Source organism: Watersipora subatra, chromosome 10, assembly GCF_963576615.1.
Source record: "Watersipora subatra chromosome 10, tzWatSuba1.1, whole genome shotgun sequence".
Taxonomy (NCBI): Eukaryota; Metazoa; Bryozoa; class Gymnolaemata; order Cheilostomatida; family Watersiporidae; genus Watersipora; species Watersipora subatra.
In genome coordinates, this window is record NC_088717.1 from 21,821,509 (window position 1) to 21,844,469 (window position 22,961).

Here is a 22,961-nt window from a genome sequence, read left to right on the forward strand (position 1 = left end):
GCATCTGTTTTTCCTTTGAATTTTTTACGAGCCATTATTACAAAATTCATTTTTTATTTGTACTTTTCTAATATGAGGTTACAATTTCAAATTTGTGGTTACTCTACATCAAGGTTTACTCTACTTCTACTTATCCAGTTCTTCCTCAGGGTAATCGCTAACACTGTAATAGCTAAAAACTTTTCACATGGACAGTTTTGCGGTGTATTATCTCTAGTAGGAATTGCTTCTACATTCTATCTCCGTTTGTTCAGACAAGGAACCGTCCTGTGCTTTTCTGCTATACATTTGTACCAGTATCGAGAGGTACCAGTATCGCCGTATTCCAAGTTTTGATGGATAGCCTTTGGTGGAACAGTAGCCTTTTTATACACACATTTCTCTGTACTAATTTTCATTATTAATTCAACATATTAATAATTTTTATTATGTTTTCTCAGTTTTGCATCGATTGTGTCAGTAGCAAATCATTTCTCTTTTCAGAGAAATAGACCCTCTAGCCATTATTTGCTAATTATTTCACCCGTGAACACTGTTACTGTTGGTAAGACAGGGACACTGTAACCCGGTGTTCCCTGTCATGGCGATAGCACTGTCAACAATTCAGGCTAATGTAGAGTATGAACAAAGAAAGTTATCAGAGGCTCTCTTCTGAGTTTTATTAAAGTTTCAACACTTAGTTTTTTTGTTACACGGAGTTATTTGGTACATTCTCAATGTAATAATTGGTAAGATTACTTAGCTAGTACATGGTTAATGTACCAAATAAAACCCGTTAGTTTACTACTGTGATAAGGTTTATAAGTCACTTTGTAGAGTAATAGTAATATGGTAAAGGGCAAAGCCATTTGGGCATGATTGTGTCACGCGGGACATTTGAATGCTTTCTTGCGTACTTTACAGCCAAGATGTGAACTTTTGCTGTCGTTTGTGGTGTTTTCGGCATCACTTGACACCAACTATCACTGAATGTGATTTCATCCTTGTCATGCAATGCATTGAAGAACTGTTAAGTATTAAAGCTGGTGTGATGCGTGGGACCATAATTTGACATGAAAACTAATTTGTGATCAAATGCGAAAATCTTCTGAAGTTTTTGGCTCATGGCATTATTGTTCAACAAGCTACTATTTCTACTATCTGTCTACTAGAAATATGTTTTCAGGCCTAAGTTTAATGATTTTGTGAGGTTAGAAAGAAGGCAACCACTTGTGACGTGCGGGACACAAATAACATTATGAAAAATCTAGAATTTTTCAACGATTTTCAGTTGTTAAACAACAAATTATCATGATTTGGAGTTACAACATTTATGTACATATGGTTAAACAACTAATAATAAAAAAATTAGTACATATTACACTCATTTTACATAAACATGAAACATAAAACTCAAAATTCAAAGATTGTCAGACATTTACGCAGTAAAGCATTTTGTTTTAAATCGCCATATTCTGCAATTATTATTTCCTGATTTGCTAGTAAAAAGGTATCTCAGTGACCTGATAGTTCCCACTGTTGCAATAACTAGAGATGCTTTAAAAAGAAAGTTTGTCCATGTAGTTTTTTGTCATTGGGGTTTGGCCACATGAACTTCTTGCGTTTACGGTGCATGTACTTTATAGTGTAGATGCTTTTGTTGGCTTCTGCTATGAGCATTTCTCCAATGTTGACATCAGAGTCATAGGCCAATGCGACCAGCATTTGTGGTGAAAACTGTGTTGGAGTTTGTGAAATACCTCCTGTGGCTACCTCTTGATTAGGTTCGCTGCTCTGTGTATGTGGAATTGGCTGCCAGGGGAAGGACACCGTTCCATCAGAACAATGTCACTATCTTTTTTAGTTGCTATGCGATGGCACGATGGAATGCTATGGATTAGAGGCACCATGGACCTGACTTCTTTGCAGATCTGCGCTGTTTCAGTCATCTTATCTTTAGAGATAGAGAATATTTTTATTGGTTTTGCTGATTTGGAAATTATTGTTGTTGCAGCTTCTGCAAGTGACTTTGTCGAGTTTACGACATACCATTTCTGGTACACTGCCATTAAAATCTGTTGTTTGATGATTTCCCGCAATACCATCTATAGCACGTTGGCCATACGATGTAATTTTTGTAACCGTACTTTAAAAACATACATTTGGTTTAAAGACTATCTCAAGGTTTGACGGAATCACGCCAAGTGTGTGTATCAGTAGGGTAATCTTGACAGACTTCATGTTCTAAGTTACAAAACCTAGCAAATTAATTCCAATTTTTCATTTTTCTAAAAAAATGGCTTTTTGTCATGGAATATCTAACATTGCTTTCACATGCAGGGTATCAAAATAAAATCTCAATTAAAGGCAGACACCTTCATATTATTAAAAATTTTCCATGCATCACAAATATTTCCATGTACCTATAAAACACAAAATTGCGATATTTTCAATAAATTGGCGAGTTTGGTTGGTGCATAGCAGCCCAAAATTGTATTATAAATAAAAAAGATTTACCTCAGAAAGCTTAGGAAGAACAGGCTGCAACTAAATGCACTAAATTTGTGGAACGCTGGACAAACTGCTCTTTGGTCGCCTGAACAGTAAGGAAAAATTGCAAAAGGAAAAAAGTGTGGGCTGAAAAATCTACTCTTGTGTTGATTACAGAAGAAAATCAATACTTATTTCAGAATGAGTGGTAAAGTTTGAGAGAAGATGACCTATTGTCCCGCACATCACACACCCAACCAGAAAAATCTACTTGTATGCCCCATATCATCATAATAGAAGATTTAATTATGAAAAAAGTCATGTTTATATATGTCTGAACATGTTTGCTCACTAATTGACAGAAAATTATGATCACAAAAGGTAGAAAAAAATGGCCTATGTATGTGACACTTGCCCTAAATACTACCACATGAGTGACAGTAGTTGACTAGTGCTGTTATGGTAATATAAAACGCTAATCAGTTAAAGTCATTCTTGTTTCTTCATTTGAATTGTTTAAAAACTAACCTGAACAAGAAAGCAGATTACATAGTTCATCATCTCTTAGCTGGCGAGATTACATAGTTCATCATCTCTTTGCTAGCGAGATTACATAGTTCATCATCTCTTAGCTAGCGAGTATTGCTTGCTAGTCTAAACGACTAATATAATATTAGGTACATTTTTTCCATCAACACATTTACATGTATGTTTTGACTTACAATTGTAGCTTTGTGATATCATCTAATAGGCCAGATTTGTGTATTAAGACACTTTATGTTGCAGTGTTGGCAAACTGAAGATGCTCAAAAATCTCAACCTTTCCTTAAATAAAATTGACAAGCTGCCTCCAGAGATAGGGGAGCTGAAGGAGCTGATCACATTGAATCTTACATTCAATTACAAGCTTATTGCTCTTGGCTCTCAAATTCTATCTTTGAGCAACCTACGAGACTTGCGGCTATCAGCATGTTACTCACTACAAAACCCTCCTTGGAATGTTGCACAGCAAGGTTTGTCTGCAATACAGCAGTACTACAAAGATCTGGCAGGAGGAAAGGAGAAGATGATATCTGCAACTGTTGCAGTTATTGGTCAATCCACATCAGGCAAAACCAGTCTAATCAAGACTATGCAAAAAGGGTCACGAATTCTAACTGAAAATTTGAGCTCCCCAGAACAGATTTCTACAAAAGTATTCAACTTTGAAAAAGTTTCATTTGGTAAAAGATCTCTGTATTTTATTGACTTTGGAGGGCAAGAAATCTACCACCACGCATATAGGCTGACCCTCAGAGAGAATTGCATCCCAGTCGTGGTAGTCAATATGGATATGTATGTAAAAGAATCGGAGAGAGTTGGGCCAAAAATGTCTGTTCGAGCTCTTTTCTTCGACTGGATGGCCCATCTTTACATAGCGCATCCGAACATGCTACCCCCGGCTCTCGTATTGACCCACAAAGATTTATTGGATGAAGAAAAGTTTGAAGCAGGAAAAACGAAGCTTTTACAACATTGCAACGAAGTACGCGATGAGATTCGAGATGAAGAGAATCGACTTGAGGAAGCAAATTTTTGCCGCATTAAAAGCTTCGGAGCAGACACAGACCTGTTCACCCCAGAAAGGATTTTCGAAGTAGGACGTGAATATTCAGACGAGTTCACAAGACTGAGGGCTCAGCTGTTGGAGCAAAGCCAACGATATGTCACGGAGGTGCCTCGACTGTGGAAACAAGTGGAAGATGTGATGAGTACTCTAAAGTCACATTTCACTACTTTTGAATCGCTGCTTGACAACGTTCATGGGTCACATGGTGTTGTAAAGAAGCAGCTAGAGGTGATAATCAAATACTTGCATCTGAGTGGTAAGCTTCTTTGGTACAACGACATTGAGGGTCTAGATCAACATGTCTTCCACAAGATATCTGCTGTTACAGACTTGCTAAATGTCTTGTATGACCATGATGGTGATTCCAAGTGGGACAAGCGAAGAGAAAACTTCAAAAGCTGCAAATTTCAAACTGGGCCTTTGTGCGAAGAAGAGTTTGAGGAGTCTGTGAGCCAGTTTAAAGCCACCGGAGTGATCAGCTTGGTGCTGCTGGCTTACCTAATAAAAACTGAGACAGCATTTATTGGAGATGATGAGCAAAAGGTGGCATTGGCAATTCTTTCAAAATTTCGTATTTTGTTTGGTTCTCTCTCGACTGACGATTCCAAATTCATAGTTCCTCATTTTGCTCAAGGGTTTCAATCAACCTTGCCTACGACGAAGCTTGACTTACAGTTTCAGACAGATATTTTGTGTAAAGGATTGGCACTTCCACAGTACGTGTTTCATGAGTTGACAGTGAGGCTTTTGGAGCTATACTCTGACTCGTACAATACACCTGTCGTGCATCACAATGGAGTATCTATTGCTGTTGATAAATCCCGAGTTCACTTTACCCACGATGCTAAAGCAGGAAAGATAACAGCCTCTGTTGCTTTTAATGTGGAAGAATTTCATGAAGCATGGAACTATCTCAAAGAAACTGTCAACGTGGCCATTAAACATCTGCGAGAAACCTGGAGAGCAACTACGTTGGTATGCATTTTTTACTGCGCCCACTGCAGACTAACTGGTCAGCAGCACCCAAAAAAGGTCGTCAATCCTTCTTGGAGTCTTCTTTCACGCGCGCAGCCAGACCCTAGAGAGATAAAGATGAGAGATGTAGTATGTACCGGGGAAATTGTGTCTTCAGTCTTCAAGTTTCCAAGTAAGTGTAAATATTTCTCCTACTTGATTATATTCAACTCAACAACAAGATATACAACTAATTTCTGACTTTGTTTGAAGGTCAGCCTTTGTCAGAGGATAAGAAAAGGAAACTCAAGGAATACGTGTCAGCAAAACAAACAGCCGCAGCATCAGGTTAGCATTCATATGTGGCAGATTTCCTACATTAACAACATTGTTTAGTTAAACCAATCACGCTGGCTTTTTATAACGTTGTATTATTATTATGATAATAAAGAATATTGAATAATAATCTTTCATAGAGAATACTGAGTAGGTTTATTTTTATTATCATAGCAAGATGGCATATTCTAGTTCTTTAATTATTATTTCTACAAGTAATAACTATGTCATTGTGTAAAAGTTGTAAAAACCTACGCTTCTATTTGTTTTAGTGTCTTGCATCATTCAACCATGCACTCCTTCTTCCTGTCCTTCTGCTTTCAATGGAAGCCCTAGTCTGATAGGCCTATCATTTGTTGATGTATGTAAAGCTATCTCTGATGGCAGCCCGACTTATACAAATAAAGCAGAGATCAAAGACTTGTTCCACAACACCGATGCGGCAAGTACCTGAATTATGTTATAAATTATATATTACTAAAATAGTATTAATTAGTAATTTAAATTATCATTTCTCTTTGACTATTTGAAATAAAAGAATCAGTTTTTCGAGAAGATAATATTTTTGAAGATCGTTTTTTGTAAGATAATAAAGTTATTTATAGGACTCAAATATTTGTAGTTGTTTTAAATCTATTTTCAGGTTTTACATTTATCTTTCATCCATTTACAGAAAGCACTATTGTATATGTAATACAAGTGATTTAGTACTACATTTGCTATATTCATCACTACAGTTACTATCTGATTGTAACTATAGCTAACATTCAACCCTGTTAAGGTAGTCAGAATTGCAAATCTGCTCATTGTTTGTTAAATATATTGCTTGCAAGATAACATAACAAATAACTAACATTGGAATTAATCTGCATATATATTTTCAGCATTCTATAATCAAACATATCTCCACTATGAGTTTTTGGTCAATAACTCAATAAGTTTCTTTCAGGTCTACAAGATGACAAACCCTCGAGGAAGAGTACTGATAATCAACAACAATGAGTTCCGTGATGTTCATGGAAGGACATCTTACAGAGATGGATCAGAGCACGATGTTAAACATCTGCAGGAAATGTTTGGTCATCTCCATTTTGATGTTGAAACAAGAGAAAATCTAACTAGCAAGGTATGATATCAAATCTATGTTTTTCATAATTGTTTGTTAACCCTTCGAACCTTAACAGCTGGTATTCCAGCTTAGCTTAGGGTGTGGCATCGCATAGGGCGTCGGAATCCCTAGCAGACGGAATACCGGCATCCACACAGATCTGTTTACAAATGCTGTTTTTAAGTGACAGTGTGAACCAATCAAATTAATTCTTGCGGCGGGTGTTAAACCAGAAATTTTGCTTCTATTTTCAATCGTTTGCAAATATATTTATTTATTTCCTTCATCATAATAATAATTCTACTGGGACGATCTCATGAAAAAAAATTGATATGACCTGTTTGTTTGTATGTCATGGATGCAGATGATGATGCATGAGACAATGATGATGATGCATTTATGAGACAAACTATAATTTGGCTGATTATTTTGAGTAATAAAATGATGATGAACATGTGATTGATAGATATGATGCAACTGTAAAGACTTAGAAGCTTTTTTTTAAATTGTACGAATTTTTATGGTTTCAACCTGACGAACTGTGAAACCATTTTTTTTGGATTTGGTGACGTTTGCCATGCGTTGTTGCGAGTTGAATTATGAGCGTATTTAGATGCATTTAAGAAGTTTTAAACTTTCCTATTGTTGGACAATTTAACCAAGACTACTGACACACCTTGACAGGAGCAGCCAGGGTTAATATGAAAGCATGTTGTTATTTGGAGGTGTCAATTTCTATTCTTATGTCACACAGCCTACCAAATGCATGTAACATCTTGTAGACGATCAAGGCTTGTGTTTTGTGAGTGTAGTCTATCTCTTCTGTGATACAGTTAAACACTTAGTATGCTTGAGCCAGGGTTGGGTGATGGCAGAAATTACAATTAAAGTAGTAATTTATTGGCAATTTAAGATTTCTTTACTAAATAAATTAATAGTTTATTAACAGTTTATGATTGCATCAATTGTATCAAGTTTTCAATTCCATGTTGTGAATTATTTTCAACATTTCTTGCACCAACTGAGGTGGCACATATGTGCTTCATCAGATCATCTTGACTATATACACACTGTATATTGTGTATATACATGTATAATATATATGTATATATATATGTATATATATATATGTATATATATATATATAACTATACACACACTATATATATTTATATATATGTCTATATTAATATAGAAATCTAAAAGTTTGTCGTCGTCTGTTTAGGCGTCTGCCAGTCCAGCTTTAGTTATTAATATCTTGGAATAAAAAGCTTGCTGCGAGCTGTATTTGAACTCACTGAGATTGCAACAGATTATAAGGTTCAAACCACACACTTGACCACTGAGCTATACAGTCCTTAGCGCTCCATTGCTCTTATCATATACCATATGTACACGCACACGGCGCAAAAATGCACGACAAATGTGTACTTTTGAATATTAATTAGTATTATTACCTTTTGCATTTGCTGTTTTTTGAAATTGTTTAAAAACTAATTTTTTGCCGCTATCACCTATTTTTTGAGTTTTTAATTTTTAAATGTGACATTTCAATTTCACGTGTGCGTTAAACTTTTATTTCCAGTTTTTTGTAAAGTTTGATTGCTAAATCAGTAAAAGCTAATACTTTTCTTTCTTGCTGAGAATTTTATTATCTCAAGTAGGGATAGCCCCTACATTCTCTCCCCGTTCAGTCAGACAAAGTACCAGACACAAAGACAGTTCGATATCTCTTTTTTACATTTGTACCATTATCGAGAGGTATCAGTATCGTCGTATTCAAAGTTTCAATGGATAGCTTCTGCTGGAGCAGTAACCTATTTTACACACACGCACTTCTATGCACAAATTGTTATTATTAATTCAATGTATTCAGGATTTTATTTTGTTTTTTAAGTTAATATTGTCAAATCATGTTTTATTGTAATGTTAGCCAAACAGATTTAGTTTAGCCTTTACTTGTTAATTATTTCACATTTACATTTGAACACTTTTATAGTTGTTTTATTCTGTTTCTTAATTTATTTGGCCTGCACTAAACGTTTCCTCATGATATGAATTTTGAAAATTACAGTCGTTTGACAAAGTTTGAAAATCTTTTCCAGGGTTTTTATTTTTTCTCTTAATTTATTTAAATTGTATAAAACGCTCTTGTCATATGAAGTTTGAAAGTTATATTGGTAACTGTTGTTATATGTTAAGTAAAATAAACTTCCTGTGCAAATATTTTTATTAGACATATTAGACATTTACACATACAAGGTTACAGTCAAACATTCAATAAACATATACGTGTAACTAACTGCATAGTGTGAGACTTTCAGGTGCTCTGCTCTTGATCGCTTCTGTTGCATATATAGCTCCTGGCTTGGTCTACCCCTTGGTTGTAGAACCAAATCAGCAGTTGACCCTCAGTCGACCGGAAGCATTACTGAGGGCTGTGTCCGCAACCCTCAGCCGACCGAAAGCCGTGTTGTTTACCGGGTCGTGGTCTCGGCTCGGTCCTGTCGTCCTTCACCTCAACGTCAGCAGTCCTCATGGCCTTGGCCCCAGAGATTGGTCACTACAAAAGATCTTAATGAACATGGCTTAACAAATATAAAGCCCAATTAAAACACTGAAGACCACTAACTAATGTTCCGGACAGTAGCTATAGATTTGCCAAACCAAAACGAGTGTTAAATATATAAAATAAATATTCGGAAAAAATCAATATGGATTATACCCTGCAATGTGAAAATATTTGATGGATTTAGTAATTCGCGAGTTCGCGTGCAGTTAAATCTGCAAAGTTTTAAAATCCGTGATTAATTAGTTTTATTTTTTAACGCAAGGGAGAATAACTACTACCTAAAATTAAAAACTAGCCACTAGGCAGTGTTAAGGTGCGTTTACACCAGGCCAATTTGACGGAGTTGTTTCAACTCCGTCAAAATCGGCCTGGTGTAAAAGGCAAATCGGTTGTAAAAACTGCCTTGTCACCGGCACAAAATCGGTGAAATGCTGCATACTATGTTGGTCCGATTTTGACGGCCGTCCTTGTCGGAGTGAAACACTAAATTGACCATTCATATCTCGTAATATTGCAAAAACTGGCAATTGCGCGGGGAAATATAATCATAAAACATGGCTGTCTATTCGGTTGTACCTAAAGATCAATTAAAACAAGCATTGAAATCACTAAGTTCTGAGCAGTTAATTACAGAGTTACAACCACGGTTTTACATATGGAACTATACTCATCCGGACTATTTTTCACGGGCTCAAGGACAATATGTGGAGTAAGCCAAGTCGCTGAACAGTACAGGTTAGTAGGTCTAGCAATAGTGCGCAGTGTAGTGTTATTGTGTAAACAGCTGATCTAGCAAAGGTAGTAAACATTTAGTAATTAAACATTATTAATGTTTATGTTCATAGTTTGTTTATTACAACAAATTTATTAATAATCGCTTTTATTTGAACTCTCATCAAACTGCCACCTATTTTCATCAATGTTGATGGCTCTCTTAGAGATCACTCACGTTTACCTACACAAGAATTTAATGTGTAAATTATTTATTTTATGTTTTTGTCTCATTTTAGTTCAAATTGTCAAAGCCAAATATTAAGACCTATGGACGAACTGGCTGAAAGAATATAAAAAGGTACTCAGTTTCCAGAGGTCAGGAACAGGGGCGGGAGATGCTTATCGACCATCTTGGCCATATTACACCAGCCTAATGTTCTTTTCTGCGACGGTGCATGTCAATCAGACTGAGTCTAGTATTGAGATGCCTAGTGAAGGTGTGTAGTTCATTTACAGAGTTTTTCAAATTGTACATGGTACATTTAACAATACCCACGCTACTGTATGACAAATCTACAAATAACTCATATTCGTCATCTTTTTCAGCACCCACAGATTCAGCCAGTCAAGCTGACATGGATAGATCAGATTCATTGGTGTTAGCTGTACCAATTGCCTCGTCTCCCAACCTCGAGGAATTGAATGGTGAAAGTGCGCCCGAACCTAAAACTGCAGTTCAGGCATCCCGGTCGCTGAAGAGCAAGAAGTCGGAGCCCGAAGAAACTAGAGCTAAAGCTTTAAAAGCTATCACAGACACTATGATGACAGTGCAAGCAAGTAGGCACGCAAAATTAGATGAGTTTGACTATGCTGGCAAGATGATTGCTGAGCAGCTCCGCCAAATTTCAATCAAGCGAGTAGCTTCGACCGCATTGTTGAAAATTCAACAAATTCTTCATGAGGCTCGGTTTCAAGAACAACCACCGGCACCTATATATGGTCAATCAACTGAAGCAGACACTGATCCGAGCTATTTAATATGATCGTACCAGCAAATTTTATATAATCATAAGCTTATATTTTCTGCATATATACCTCTTTTATGGGAATACTAACATTCTCATGTACAACATGGTTACCTACTCTGCATTTGGTCCATAGCCATATATTATGTATTAAATGTTTATTTTTTGCCCTTATTTCAAATATGTAAATAAAACAGTTTATAAAATTATATTTTTAAATCATTATGTAGGTTAAAACCTACACATTTCATTTTTTTAATTTGCAAAATTTCAAAAAATTGAAATAATCAGAATTCAGCCTACATAATTATTAAAAAATATAATTTAACAGCTGCTTTGTTTATATATGTAAAACAAGGACAAAAATAGGAGAAATTTAATATATAATTAATGGCCATAAACTAAATTTACAGACTATATTTACAGTGAATAACAAAGTTTGTAAATGAGATTTTTAGTTTCCCAGAAAAGAGGTCCAGTTTATTTTGCACACCACTGTATATTTCATAAGTGTGTGAGAATGTTTTTTCACAGATCAATAGGACTTAAATATTCAATAAACATGCACTTTAGACACTGTCTGTACCATTGAGCCAAATGTTTAAGTGCTGTACAGTCGATGGCAAACAACATAATTGATGTGATCAAATGAGCTCCTGTAGTGTTGGTTGATGTACGTCGAATATAATAATAATTCATCAATCCATGACTGTGTTACCATTGCTTGACAGATCTAAAACATAGGTCATTGTCATTTACTACTGCAAGATACCGTATTAGATATGCTCACCAAACTACAGGTGAACCGTGTTAAAATTTTTGAAATGATTGCAATTATTTGTATCACTGCACACAAATTGCTGATGAGAAATGTCAAAACACAAAAGATGAATTTCAAGCAGCTTAGTTATAAAATGCTTCAAATTAAGTTTACTTGTACCATTGTAACAATGCGTACTCTCTCTCTCTCTCCCTCTCTCTCCCTCTCTCTCCCTCTCTCTCCCTCTCTCTCCCTCCCTCTCTCTCTCTCTCTCTCCCTCTCTCTCTCTCTCGTCACCAGACTGCTCCATCTCTCTCCCTCTCTCTCTCTCTCTCTCTCTCTCTCTCGTCACCAGACTGCTCCATCTTTGTTGAGATAATCACAGTACTGTTCCCGAACCATCTTAGCAGCTTCAGTTGGTCTAACGGGTCGAGCTTCAACACTAGGTATAGTGTCTGCTAGATTAGACGGTTCTCGAGGTAATGGTGGCACTGTTTCTTCAGGAGGATGGCAAGAACTGCGAATGAGATTGTGAAGAGCGCAGCAAGCTAATATAATGGTTCTAATTTTATCTGGTTGAAGGTCAATGCGACAAAGTAAAATTCGCCATGTCGAAGAGAGAATTCCAAAAGAGTTTTCAATTAGTCTTCTAACCCGTAACAAACGGTAATTAAAAATTCTTCTCTCGTCTGTCAAAACCCTTTTCGGATATGGTCACATCAAGTGAGATTTTAAAGGAAAGGCCTCATCGGCTAATATTACATAAGGCAAAGGTTCTTTACACCCTGGCAGCAAGCGGGCAGGCGGTACATTAATATTATTGCTGGTCAATGATGCCTGCAGCGTACTCACTTCAAAAACACCCCCATCTGAAGCTTGACCTTGTGCCCCAACATCAACATACAAAAAAGAGTAATTGGTGTCACACATAGCCAGCAAGATAATTGATTCCTGCCCCTTGTAGTTATGGTACTCAGACCCAGCACGTCAAGGCTTGTTCATCATGACATGTTTGCCATCAAGGGCACCAATGGCATTTGGGAAATTCCATTTCTGTTCCAAATCAGTCAAGATGTTGAGCCATTCTTGCACACTAGACAGAGTTTTAATAAAGTCATCTTTTAAACAATTGTATATTGCTCTTGAAGTCTCGGAAATTATTTGTGATAAGCTAGCAACTGAGATGTGCCATTCATAATGCAGCTGAGTTAAACTAGCGCCGGTATCTCAGTGTTACCATCAATCTTTCTTCGGCAGTAATAGCTTTTCTATAGTGGGTATCTAGCTTCTTTATTTCTAGCTCCACTTTCGATAAAACTAACCAAAACTCTTCTTTAGACAATCGGAAGTAATTTTGGAACATGCCAACTCGGTTGGACGGTAGCTTGTCATCGCCAGTAGCATCGATTAGCTTTGGCACAGTTGAATAAAAAGCACCATGTATGGTACGTGATCCAGTAATTGGACCGACCCATGGTTTACCCTTTCTCAAATCTTCCTACAGATACACAGAACATGCAGTAGTGCAATCATGTGAAAAATCGGTTTGGGGCACAAATCGAGGAAAGATTTTCCAGAAAATTAATAGGTAATATATATATGAGCAATCTTTATTGTGGTAATCAATAGTCATATTTTACAATATGTTTTCCACAAGGTACCACAGCAAGTAAACTAACTAAAAACCAGTGTTCAACAAAAAGTATTGTTTAAACAAAAAGTGGACAAACAAAAACTCTGTGAAAATAGTTACGCATATCTATGACAACAAATTTATAGTTATGAAAACAATGTGTTATATAAAAATGTTAAAATAGGTAAGGCTATTTGGTGAATGGTATTATTGGTCAGAGGATAGTAGGTGTAGTTTGAGTTTTGTTTTAGAAGATTTTACATGTGTTGTAGAGTAGAACACATGTAGGCCATATATAAGATAAGAATGGATAAAATTATAGTAATGTAGTCTGGCAATATCAAAGTTCATAAGATGACGAATGTTATAAAATAAACGTAGGTTAGATGATATGTTATGTGAAATGAATGAGATGTGGTCTGGTTGATGATAAAGCCAAGCAGTTTAGAAGTAGATCGTAAAGAAGTAGATTTCGATAAATATAAGCAATATTCTTTCTAACGGTTGTTCTAACCGGGTACAGTGACAATTAATAAAATTATGTGAATTGAAACATTGGTGAACAACCGTGAACAATATTGTTAAATTAAATTTTTAACAATATGAATAGCTTAAACAATTGACTATATATCCAAATTAAAATATGCGTACGTACCTGTTTTTCTTCGACTTCATCTAAAACTATAACGACTGCAGCTGCAACACAACACAGTAGTAAATCGTTGTTGTCTTGTTCCATCATTGGAAAAAATTACTTTCGACGAACTAAATTATTACTATTATTAATAAAAGAATTACTGTAAAAATCAGTGCGGGTGTGATATGAATCAATGGCAAGGTTATCGTTTCCGTTTATGGTGATAAGCGCTCAAAATGGAATCGATGTTGTATTTAATTGGTTAAAATAGTGACCCATTTTGAATAATCGGAGTTGGAGTTGGTCCGGTGTAAAAGCCTCTGCAAAAAAACGTATTTCAAATCGTAGACAGACTAGACGCGGTTCCAACTCCGACTCTATCGGAGTTGAAGCAACTCCGACAAATTGGCCTGGTGTAAACGCACCTTTAGTAAATGTAGCTGAGGTCCAAACTTTTTTAAAATCATCGCCGGGGCTTTGAGTTAAGCTCATTGCCAATGCATCACACTTCTTTACAAAATTATTCAAGGTTGTCACAAATTATACGGAGTTCGGTGCTGGGTCATCATCGAAAAAAATCTCTTCTGTAATTCTTTATGTTGAAAAAACTCATAACTTACCACAATTTGTTGGTTCACCAAAAGCCTCCAAATCGATGAACAATCATGGAAACCTCGGGATACAGCCAAAAGTTTATAGCTTAGCATGATTGACATATGTTTCTCAGCAAAATAGAATCCTATACACATGGTATACGCACTTGGAGGTTTTACTGTATTGCTAGCGGCTTTTACAGATTAATTAATTCGCGAATTATTATAGTTATCATCTCTTAAATTACACTTTTTTGGCCTAAAAATCTGCCCAGCACCGCTGAAAAGTCTTTCTTCTGGTGTACAGTTTGTGAGAACATAACTCTCTACTAGCTAGATTTCCCAGTGTGCAACAAGCTTGCTTCTGCTAATAATTGATTGATTTGTGTCTTTTGATTCCAGTTCCATCATTAGATATTGATCAGATTAGTGTATAGTATAAAATTCAAATTACCTCTAAAATCATTGTTTACAGCTCTGGCTGTTAAATTGTATTTACAATTGAATAGGTTATTGCTTACTTTTAAAATAACACAATTATGTATTAACAAGACACTATTAGCCACATAGAACATGTATACAGATGTATAGAATTTTTATATAAATGTATTGAATTGTATTTAGTTGGATTAGTTTTTGCTCAACTTATAAATTAAATTAACACGTTAGCTTTAAAAACAATGCTGTTAAAAATTAAGTTAACAAGTTAATTCATGTTCAAATAGAACTATGCAGTAAATTGACAAATTAAGATGTAAAATATTAGCATTTATAATCAAATTAATGAATTAAACAGTGATTAAATTACACTATGCATTAAATTACCAAATTTGTTTGTCAAATTTGCGCATTAATGATTGAAATATTGAATTGATTTTTTAAAATCGATTCACTCACTAAATTATTAGATAAGCCTTAGAGTAAACTGTATCAATAGTTTAAACTATAAATTATTTGCAGAAAAACTTCATTCCTCATCAAATTATGAACTGATATACCCAAATATTTCGCATTGAATTAAACTTTTATTAAGCAATTTTAGGAGTAATTTTCGATGAAACAATTATTGATGTATATTATTTATTGACCGAAAGCTGAACAGTAGAAGTTCTCTAAGAGCTTGAACTCTAGAGAAGTCTCTGCACAAAAGAGTGTAGATTCTAATCTAAGGGCTTAATTCTTCACTTCAATAGTTTTCATGAAATTTAAACCATGTTTTTATTCATATTTAGTTAATTAAAGAATAGAAAAAGTATAATATCATTATGCTTTATTATTTATCTTGAGGTGTTGACTGATGTTCTAAAAAAAGAATCATGGAGATTGACCAGCCAGAAGCTGAGATATAGCCAGCCAAACATAGGTCTACCTATGTTTGGCTCGAATGTTTACAGCTAAGCAAGGGAGAAGTCATCTTGGAGCTTGAAATCTAGACAGCTCCCTGCTAAAAGAGAGTAGATTCTAATCTATGGGCTTAATTCTTCACTTCAACAGTTTTCAAAGATTTAAGAGCAGTTTTTATTTATATTTCGTTAATGAAGAATATTTTATAGCTCTATGGAAATCCAGAGAGGCAGACATGTAGGAAAATGAGACAAGCATTAGATGTTTTTGAAAGGTTAATTGTTGTCTGCTTATTCTGGTGCAGGAGATGTTGGAAGCAGTGGAGTCAGTCACCCAAGACAGGGAAACGGAAGACTATGGCATGTTTGCTTTGGTGATTATGAGTCATGGACAGGAGGATGACCAGATAAGCGGAAGTGATTTTAATTCGATCAAACTTGATGATGTTTACTTCTTGTTATCTCCGCAGAGATTTCAACATATGGCTGGGAAACCCAAGATGGTGATTGTTCAAGCGTGTGCTGGATGTAAGACTTTTATAAGCATAATAAAAACACAAAGTTTAAATAATTAATCTATTGAAACCAAATAACATGCTAGATGCATTTCAGACGGAAGAGAATGATTTATCACTTTATATTTGTTTGCAGTCCTAAAAGACTTTGGAGAACAGCATGACAATCGATTGGAAGTCGTATCACAAGTAGTTGATGCACAACACCCTGGACCTTTTCAACGAGAAAATTTTACAGAATCACGAATTGTACGATCCAGAGATCCCCCAACATCAGATCGTACAATTAAACATTTCAGCATGGAAGATTTGATTGTGATCAAGGCTAGCTTTAACAGTAAGTTAGAGATTCAATTAAAGGCTACGATATACATGTAGTTGTTAAAGGGTTTGAAGATACATGTTTTTCTTTAAGGATGTGGGATAAAATTGCTAATGTAACTGCATAGTTCATTGATGAGACATAGTATTCAGCCACTAACCATAACTAGTGTTAAATCTTCTGAACCCTTCAAAGCGGTAAATAATATAAAATATATTACATCATGAAAATACTTTGTACAAGTTCCACAGTACACACTAAGTACACAAGAGAGTGAAGGAGTATTGAAAATATACAGATAAGAATTATAAGTAAATGAATGAATAAATGAATAAATAAATGAATGAGTGAGTGAATCAGTACTTTATATAAAGTAATGTAAAAGAAGTCAACTCGACCCTCTACTTCACCACACCAATGCACATGATAATAACTTCTAGGTGAAGTTTGATGAATAAATTTGCATTTAATTACGCTTTAAGATATAAATAATGTATAAGAAAACTGTAACTTCTTCTGCCTTTGATGGTGAATCCTTGTCCTTTATATAGTTTCTGATGGCCAGTTCCATATATCAGAATGTATGTCAGAATGTATCAGATGGCAAATCTGGGTCTTTAATACAGTAGCAGGCTTTTAAGGCTCTGCCGCCTAATTTGTGGTCAAGTCACCCATTGCCCAATCCTTGTATCACCTGACTCACCATCATGTGGTTTTATCAATCCAAGTGTCCTTGCTATAAGTCAGCTGGCTTCTATCGTAGTACACATGAAATGATATGTATCTTGCATAACCAAGTTTTACTTTTTCTTGATAATTTCGTTTATTTTCATTAGCGAAAGTATCTGTTATCAAATACTTCTAGAGTACGCATCTATAAGAGATGATCGAGGTTCATTCCTGATTGCTAATCTGGTTTATGGATTCTACAAGCATTCTCATGATACTGATGTTGAGTCTCTCTTCAAATTAGTGAGTCCACTTATCTTATATTCATTGTGTATGTATGACACTTAGTGAAATCAGTACATTTTCAAACAGTATTGTTAAAGGAACTAGCAATAATTGAAATAAAATACTAAACTAATTATTTAAAGTTTTTATGGAGTGCTTAAAATGTACTATTTATATGTATATTCTGTTGCTAGGAAACTAAAGACTAATAAAACATGAATTAACTTGTGTTGCTGTGAGAGAGTTTAGAATGGATAAAAATGATTCAATGTTGCTACAAGAGTCATTAGATTACTGACTAGAATTTGTTCTGCCAGAAAAATTTCACAACTATTTAAAGCCTATAGACAATCTTAAAACACCAGGGTGGGTCTATTATAGTTGTATGTATTGTCTTTGAAGATTAAAGCTGAAAAACATTGACTGTCTTAATGGAATTAGTTGTAATATCTATATATTTCTGAAAGTATGTCCGTCCGTCGTCGTGTATCGTATATCTGTCGGTTTTCTGGCTATAGATCTTAAAACCTTTATATTCTGCATTCCGATGGATTGGAACTCACAACGATTTTTGCATCGACGAGTGTTTTATCCGGATGCTCTACCATTGAGCTAGAATGCCATAGTGATCAGATACGTTTTCATATAAAATATACAGCATGCGCGTGCTAATTATTTTAGCCTTAAGTTTTCCACCAAAGATTTTGAGATTTGTTTGCCTCGGAGCTTGAACATAAATTCGGTTCTCGACAAAACTGGAGCATGCGCATTGCATTTAGCAAAGCTCCGGAAATGCATGGAAACGGATAAGCATTTAACGCTTCATAAATTCTTTACAAAAAGGGAGAAACCTTGTCGGATGACGCCTCCTCTACCGAAGAAATTTGCTAGAGAAATAGCCCTTCCAGTCGAGTTACCCTAAATTGTTTTAGAGGATGAGTCTCCTTTAAAGATAATAAAGTAAACAGGCCATTGCTGTTTATATTTTCTTTATCCTAGGATTTTTGATGTAACTGATCAGTTGCATTTTTGCTGTTTCATTGTAAACTTTTGCATTTTAGTATTGTATCTCAACCTTTAATGTTTTTGATGTTTTAAAAGCCAAACGTACTAAGTGTTTACTTTATTATTACGTACTAGTGTTGCTTTATTTTTCCATCATCATAAATATAAAACATTTTATTAAAATTAAACACGATCTATATATATATATCCATTTCTATTTATAGTATGCAGTATACAGTACAGCTTATGGTGCAAAATGTTGCAAAAATGCTTTATCAAAGTATACCTCCGAATTTACCCAAGCTTCTTTCATCTTGGAACAGATTAAAATCTACATAATTTTATTTTAATGTAAAAAATTGTTTCGGATCTCGAAAAACTCGGTTAGCAACGCTAGAACAGTTCCGCTAGAATAGGTTCCACAATATGTTATTAAAATCTTTACGTCGCTGAAAGTTATGAACTTTTAAATATACAGGTGTTTGAAAACCTTTTCCTCATGACATGAAGTTTGAAAGTTACAGTTGTCTGAAAAAGTTTAAAACCTTTACAGTTGGTTTTATTTTCTCTCCTAATTTATTTCAACTACACGACACACTTTTTTCATGATATGTAGTTTGAATGCTAGAGTGGCAAGTTTTGTTATACATGTATGTTAAATACAAATCAATTTTCGGTCCAAAGATTTTTTATTACCCGGGCAATGCCGGGTAGCACGGCTAGTTGTAGTATATTTTAATATTTGTCAAGGTTGGAATGTTATTATGTTTGCTTGTTTAGAAATACGCATCACTTTAGCTCCTAGAGCCATGAGTTATGTTGCCACCCAGGATTTGCTATTAACAAATAGTAGTTACATGTATATCTGTATGATTGTTTCACAAAGAAAAGGTAAAGAGCCATTTGCTGTATTTATTCAAGCATTAAGACATCCTGATCACCCTCAAGTAATTACTGTAAAACCTCTATTTGGATGCCATGGCGCACTATTTTTCACCCCTTTCTCCGTAGTGGCATTTTATTAAAGGTGATGTTCAAATGGAGGTGGCATTTTAGTTGTTTTGGAAAGCTGAATTTTACCCATTTACTGGCTAAGTGAATGTCATCTATATTTTCCACCCTCTTTCAAGCTGAGAAAATTCAACGTTTTTGATGCAATAAACCTGCTATAACTTACCTCCAACTTGTCGTAGATCTCTTCATATATATGCAATGAGAAACTGAGAAATATCTCTCTCAGTTCCTATCTATTTCTTGCGATAACTTACAATGATCGTACAAACTGCATTGCGGTTTATTGGAGCTTTCAATTTTTTTAATTTGAAAACATGGTTTTTATTTTATAACTATATTTAACAATGTTGGACTAAAGTTCATTGCACTCATTAATAGGTTTGGGACAGTTTGCAGCCAAAACTAGCTTTTCATGTGCAATAGAAAAATAATTATGAGTGTCGATCCATTGTAATTCAAGTTTCGATTATATGATATAAACCTATAAATTTATAAATTATATAATTGTAATCTATCAATTGCTATAAATATATATTCAAGAACAAGTGACGTAAACAAACCATAGTTATAATACCTTACTTGCGAAAACAAAAATTAACATTTTTGAAACAAAAGTATTTGCGTTTGCTCGGCTGGTTGAATTCTGATTGTGGTTTTCGTATAGGACCATTTCATCTTCTTCTCGCTATTCAATACTTTCCAGTGCCTGCTTGCATCAACTCTTCCTCTGCAATGCCAAACTAGGTTATATTGCCGTCCAAGCCATTTTATAGCAAAGCAAAACCTTTCCGTGTTGCTATTTAGAAAACTTTGCAGAAATAATGATAAACATTTAACTGCTTGTACTCTAGGCGAGGGTTATAGTCTGAAAATAAAAGTATGAAATCCATCGTAATTGTAAATGGATTTTGGAAACTGTGTAATGTAAATGGAAACTACTATTAGCCTGATACTGTTAATAATTATTTTTATGGCGTTGCTTTCAAAGTTTAAGAATCTTGTAAGTTTCAGTGCACTCAGCTGTGCAGTCCGTTACAGAGCAAATGCTAGTTCTAACATTCAGCAATAACTCTTACTTAACCTCCAGTATACTTGAACTATATTTTATAATATAGGCAAAGTGTACTGGCCTATATTATATTATAATTGTTGGCAATTATATTTAATGTATCCATCTATGCTTCATCGTTTAATGAAACAAATCTCTAGTCAAGAATAATATGGTTTTCACTAACCTTTCTCTCCAAGAGTCCTCATGCAGAGCCGTTCCTACCACGGTCAATATTAGTATGACCTTTTCTATTGCCAGTGAAATATTTTGCTGCAAGACAACTGCAAGCCGGTGCTCCCAACTACCACAATTAAGGCATTCATTATCACTCCTAGGTGAAAGTTCACCCTTAGATCCTAAGATCCCTTAGTCATTTCAGAGCAAATGCTAATTCTAACATTCAGCAATAACTCTTACTTGACCTCCAGTATGCTTGGACTATATTTTACCATTCTCAGGCAATTGTATTTAATGTATGCATCTTTGCTTCATCTCTTAATAAAACAATTCTCTGGTAAAGAAAATATTGTTTTACCCACACTGTTTTCTGTAGATTCGAGAGAATGTTACTAACCAAACAAAAGATCTAGCTGGCGAGTTTCCAAGACGGTGTTATGGTCAAATGCCTTTTGACTTCAGTACATTGACAAGGCAAAGAAAACTTTACCTGTTTCCTGGATACCATGGAGAAGCATGAGTATTTTCAACTTCTCAGACTGTTGCCAACTAGTTGCTGCCAGTTTCATGCAGCACACTGTTTCCCTACTTTGTCTATGCGTGTCACATATTAACCTGCATCTACTCATCAGACATTTATGAATCTGATATTTACCCTTGTTCAGGGATCACCAAACCTTTTACTATGAGCCTGATAACTAAACAAGGGCAGGTCTTATTATCAGTCTGTTCAATACTTGCAAGTGGTAAGAAGCTGAGGGGAAAAGAAGAAAGACTAGGTTTGTATTCCATGTTAATCACGGTTGAGTGACGGGGCAATGAACAGACAATAACAACAGCCAACTTGTTTATTTACTTTAGTAAATAACTATCTAAAAGGGATAATTAACAAAATGATAGTTAGACCAGACATACTGTGTAAATATCCATATTTTATAAGCAAAACAGACAAAAAGGTCAATGAGATTTGTGAAATGATGTTTGGCTTTTAAGATATTATCAATGTTTAGTTTTGCATCCTATCAAGAGCATTACTTTCATATTCATCAGTCAATAGTGTTCAATATATGCTGACTTAACACACTTCATTTCTGAGAATATTTGCTCTCAGACGAATTGTTCCTAACAATAGTGGCAAAGGTTTCAAGTTTTTGGAACTCTTTATTAAGTATGTAGTTGTAAAATACAACAAGTCTATCTTTCCCATGCTTCTCTTTCAAGTCATTTGCTTATAAATCATTGAGCTCCATCTGTATTTCAACAGTTACAACAAAAATGTAATCAAATGGATTCTTCCGATCAGTCGGATTGGAGTACGGATGCTCAGATCCGTAGAGATCTGCAAATCTTTCCAAAAAAGGTTTCTTCAAGTGACAAATAATTTTTGTCAGTATATTGAGGTTAGCCTCATGGGTGATTGAGGTGCGAGGTTAATTAAAACTGTGAAAATCAAAAGCATTTTCTTTTTCAAATTGTGTTTTAAACAGTAACAGTTTTATTCCAATTCCATTGATGGCTCAGTAAAGGTCGTAAACGAGATTATCCTTTCCTTGAAGCTTCCAGTTTACTTCGTTCAAGTGAGATGTAATGTCGATTAACAATGACCGCTTGGACAGCCAAATCAGATCTGACAGCTGCGGATCAGCTCTATCTTATTAAGTAAAAAATAGCTATTTTGTGCTGAAGATTGTGAAAACTATACAGGAGTTTACTCAAGCTGAGCCATTTCACTGTTGTGTAATAAAGTGACAAGAATTTGGAATCAATTTTTGAAGGAAAGCTTGAAACTAACGATGATTGAGTACACATGTCCTCAAATATAGTTTACAGCAGAAAGAAATGGTGTTGATGTTCAAAATCTAAGTCTTTTGCTTAGAGTGTGTGTGCCTAGCCATATCCATATGTGCCTAATCAGTTCCTTCCACATGTCAGCCATGTTTTTCCTTCATCGATAATATTATCTCAAAGCTGCTTCCATTTGAGACTAATTTTGCAAAGTTTTCTAGAGACTTTGGTGTAGAAGCAAATAACAGGATGAAGTAGGAAGTGGGTTATACAGCTGCAGAGTTAGCAAGTAAAAATAAAATGATTTTAATCCATTCAGATGACTACTTGTTTAAAACATAATTCTTAATAAAAGAAAGGACAGCTTTAAGGAGTTCTACAAACC

The 22,961-nt window shown here is 35.0% G+C and overlaps 1 protein-coding gene across 1 annotated transcript in view; it reads left to right on the plus strand.

Moving 5' to 3' along the window:
• LOC137406873 (uncharacterized) overlaps nt 1–21,997 on the plus strand; it is an 86,214-nt gene extending 64,217 nt beyond the window's left edge. The window contains exons 5-12 of the mRNA XM_068093478.1: nt 3,256–5,225; nt 5,306–5,380; nt 5,641–5,810; nt 6,318–6,494; nt 16,059–16,281; nt 16,405–16,605; nt 17,456–17,562; nt 21,168–21,997. Coding sequence (XP_067949579.1) covers nt 3,256–5,225; nt 5,306–5,380; nt 5,641–5,810; nt 6,318–6,494; nt 16,059–16,281; nt 16,405–16,605; nt 17,456–17,562; nt 21,168–21,311 — 3,067 coding nt within the window. The 3' untranslated portion in view covers nt 21,312–21,997. The remainder of the gene's footprint in view (nt 1–3,255; nt 5,226–5,305; nt 5,381–5,640; nt 5,811–6,317; nt 6,495–16,058; nt 16,282–16,404; nt 16,606–17,455; nt 17,563–21,167) is intronic.
• Nucleotides 21,998–22,961: the final 964 nt, after the last annotated feature.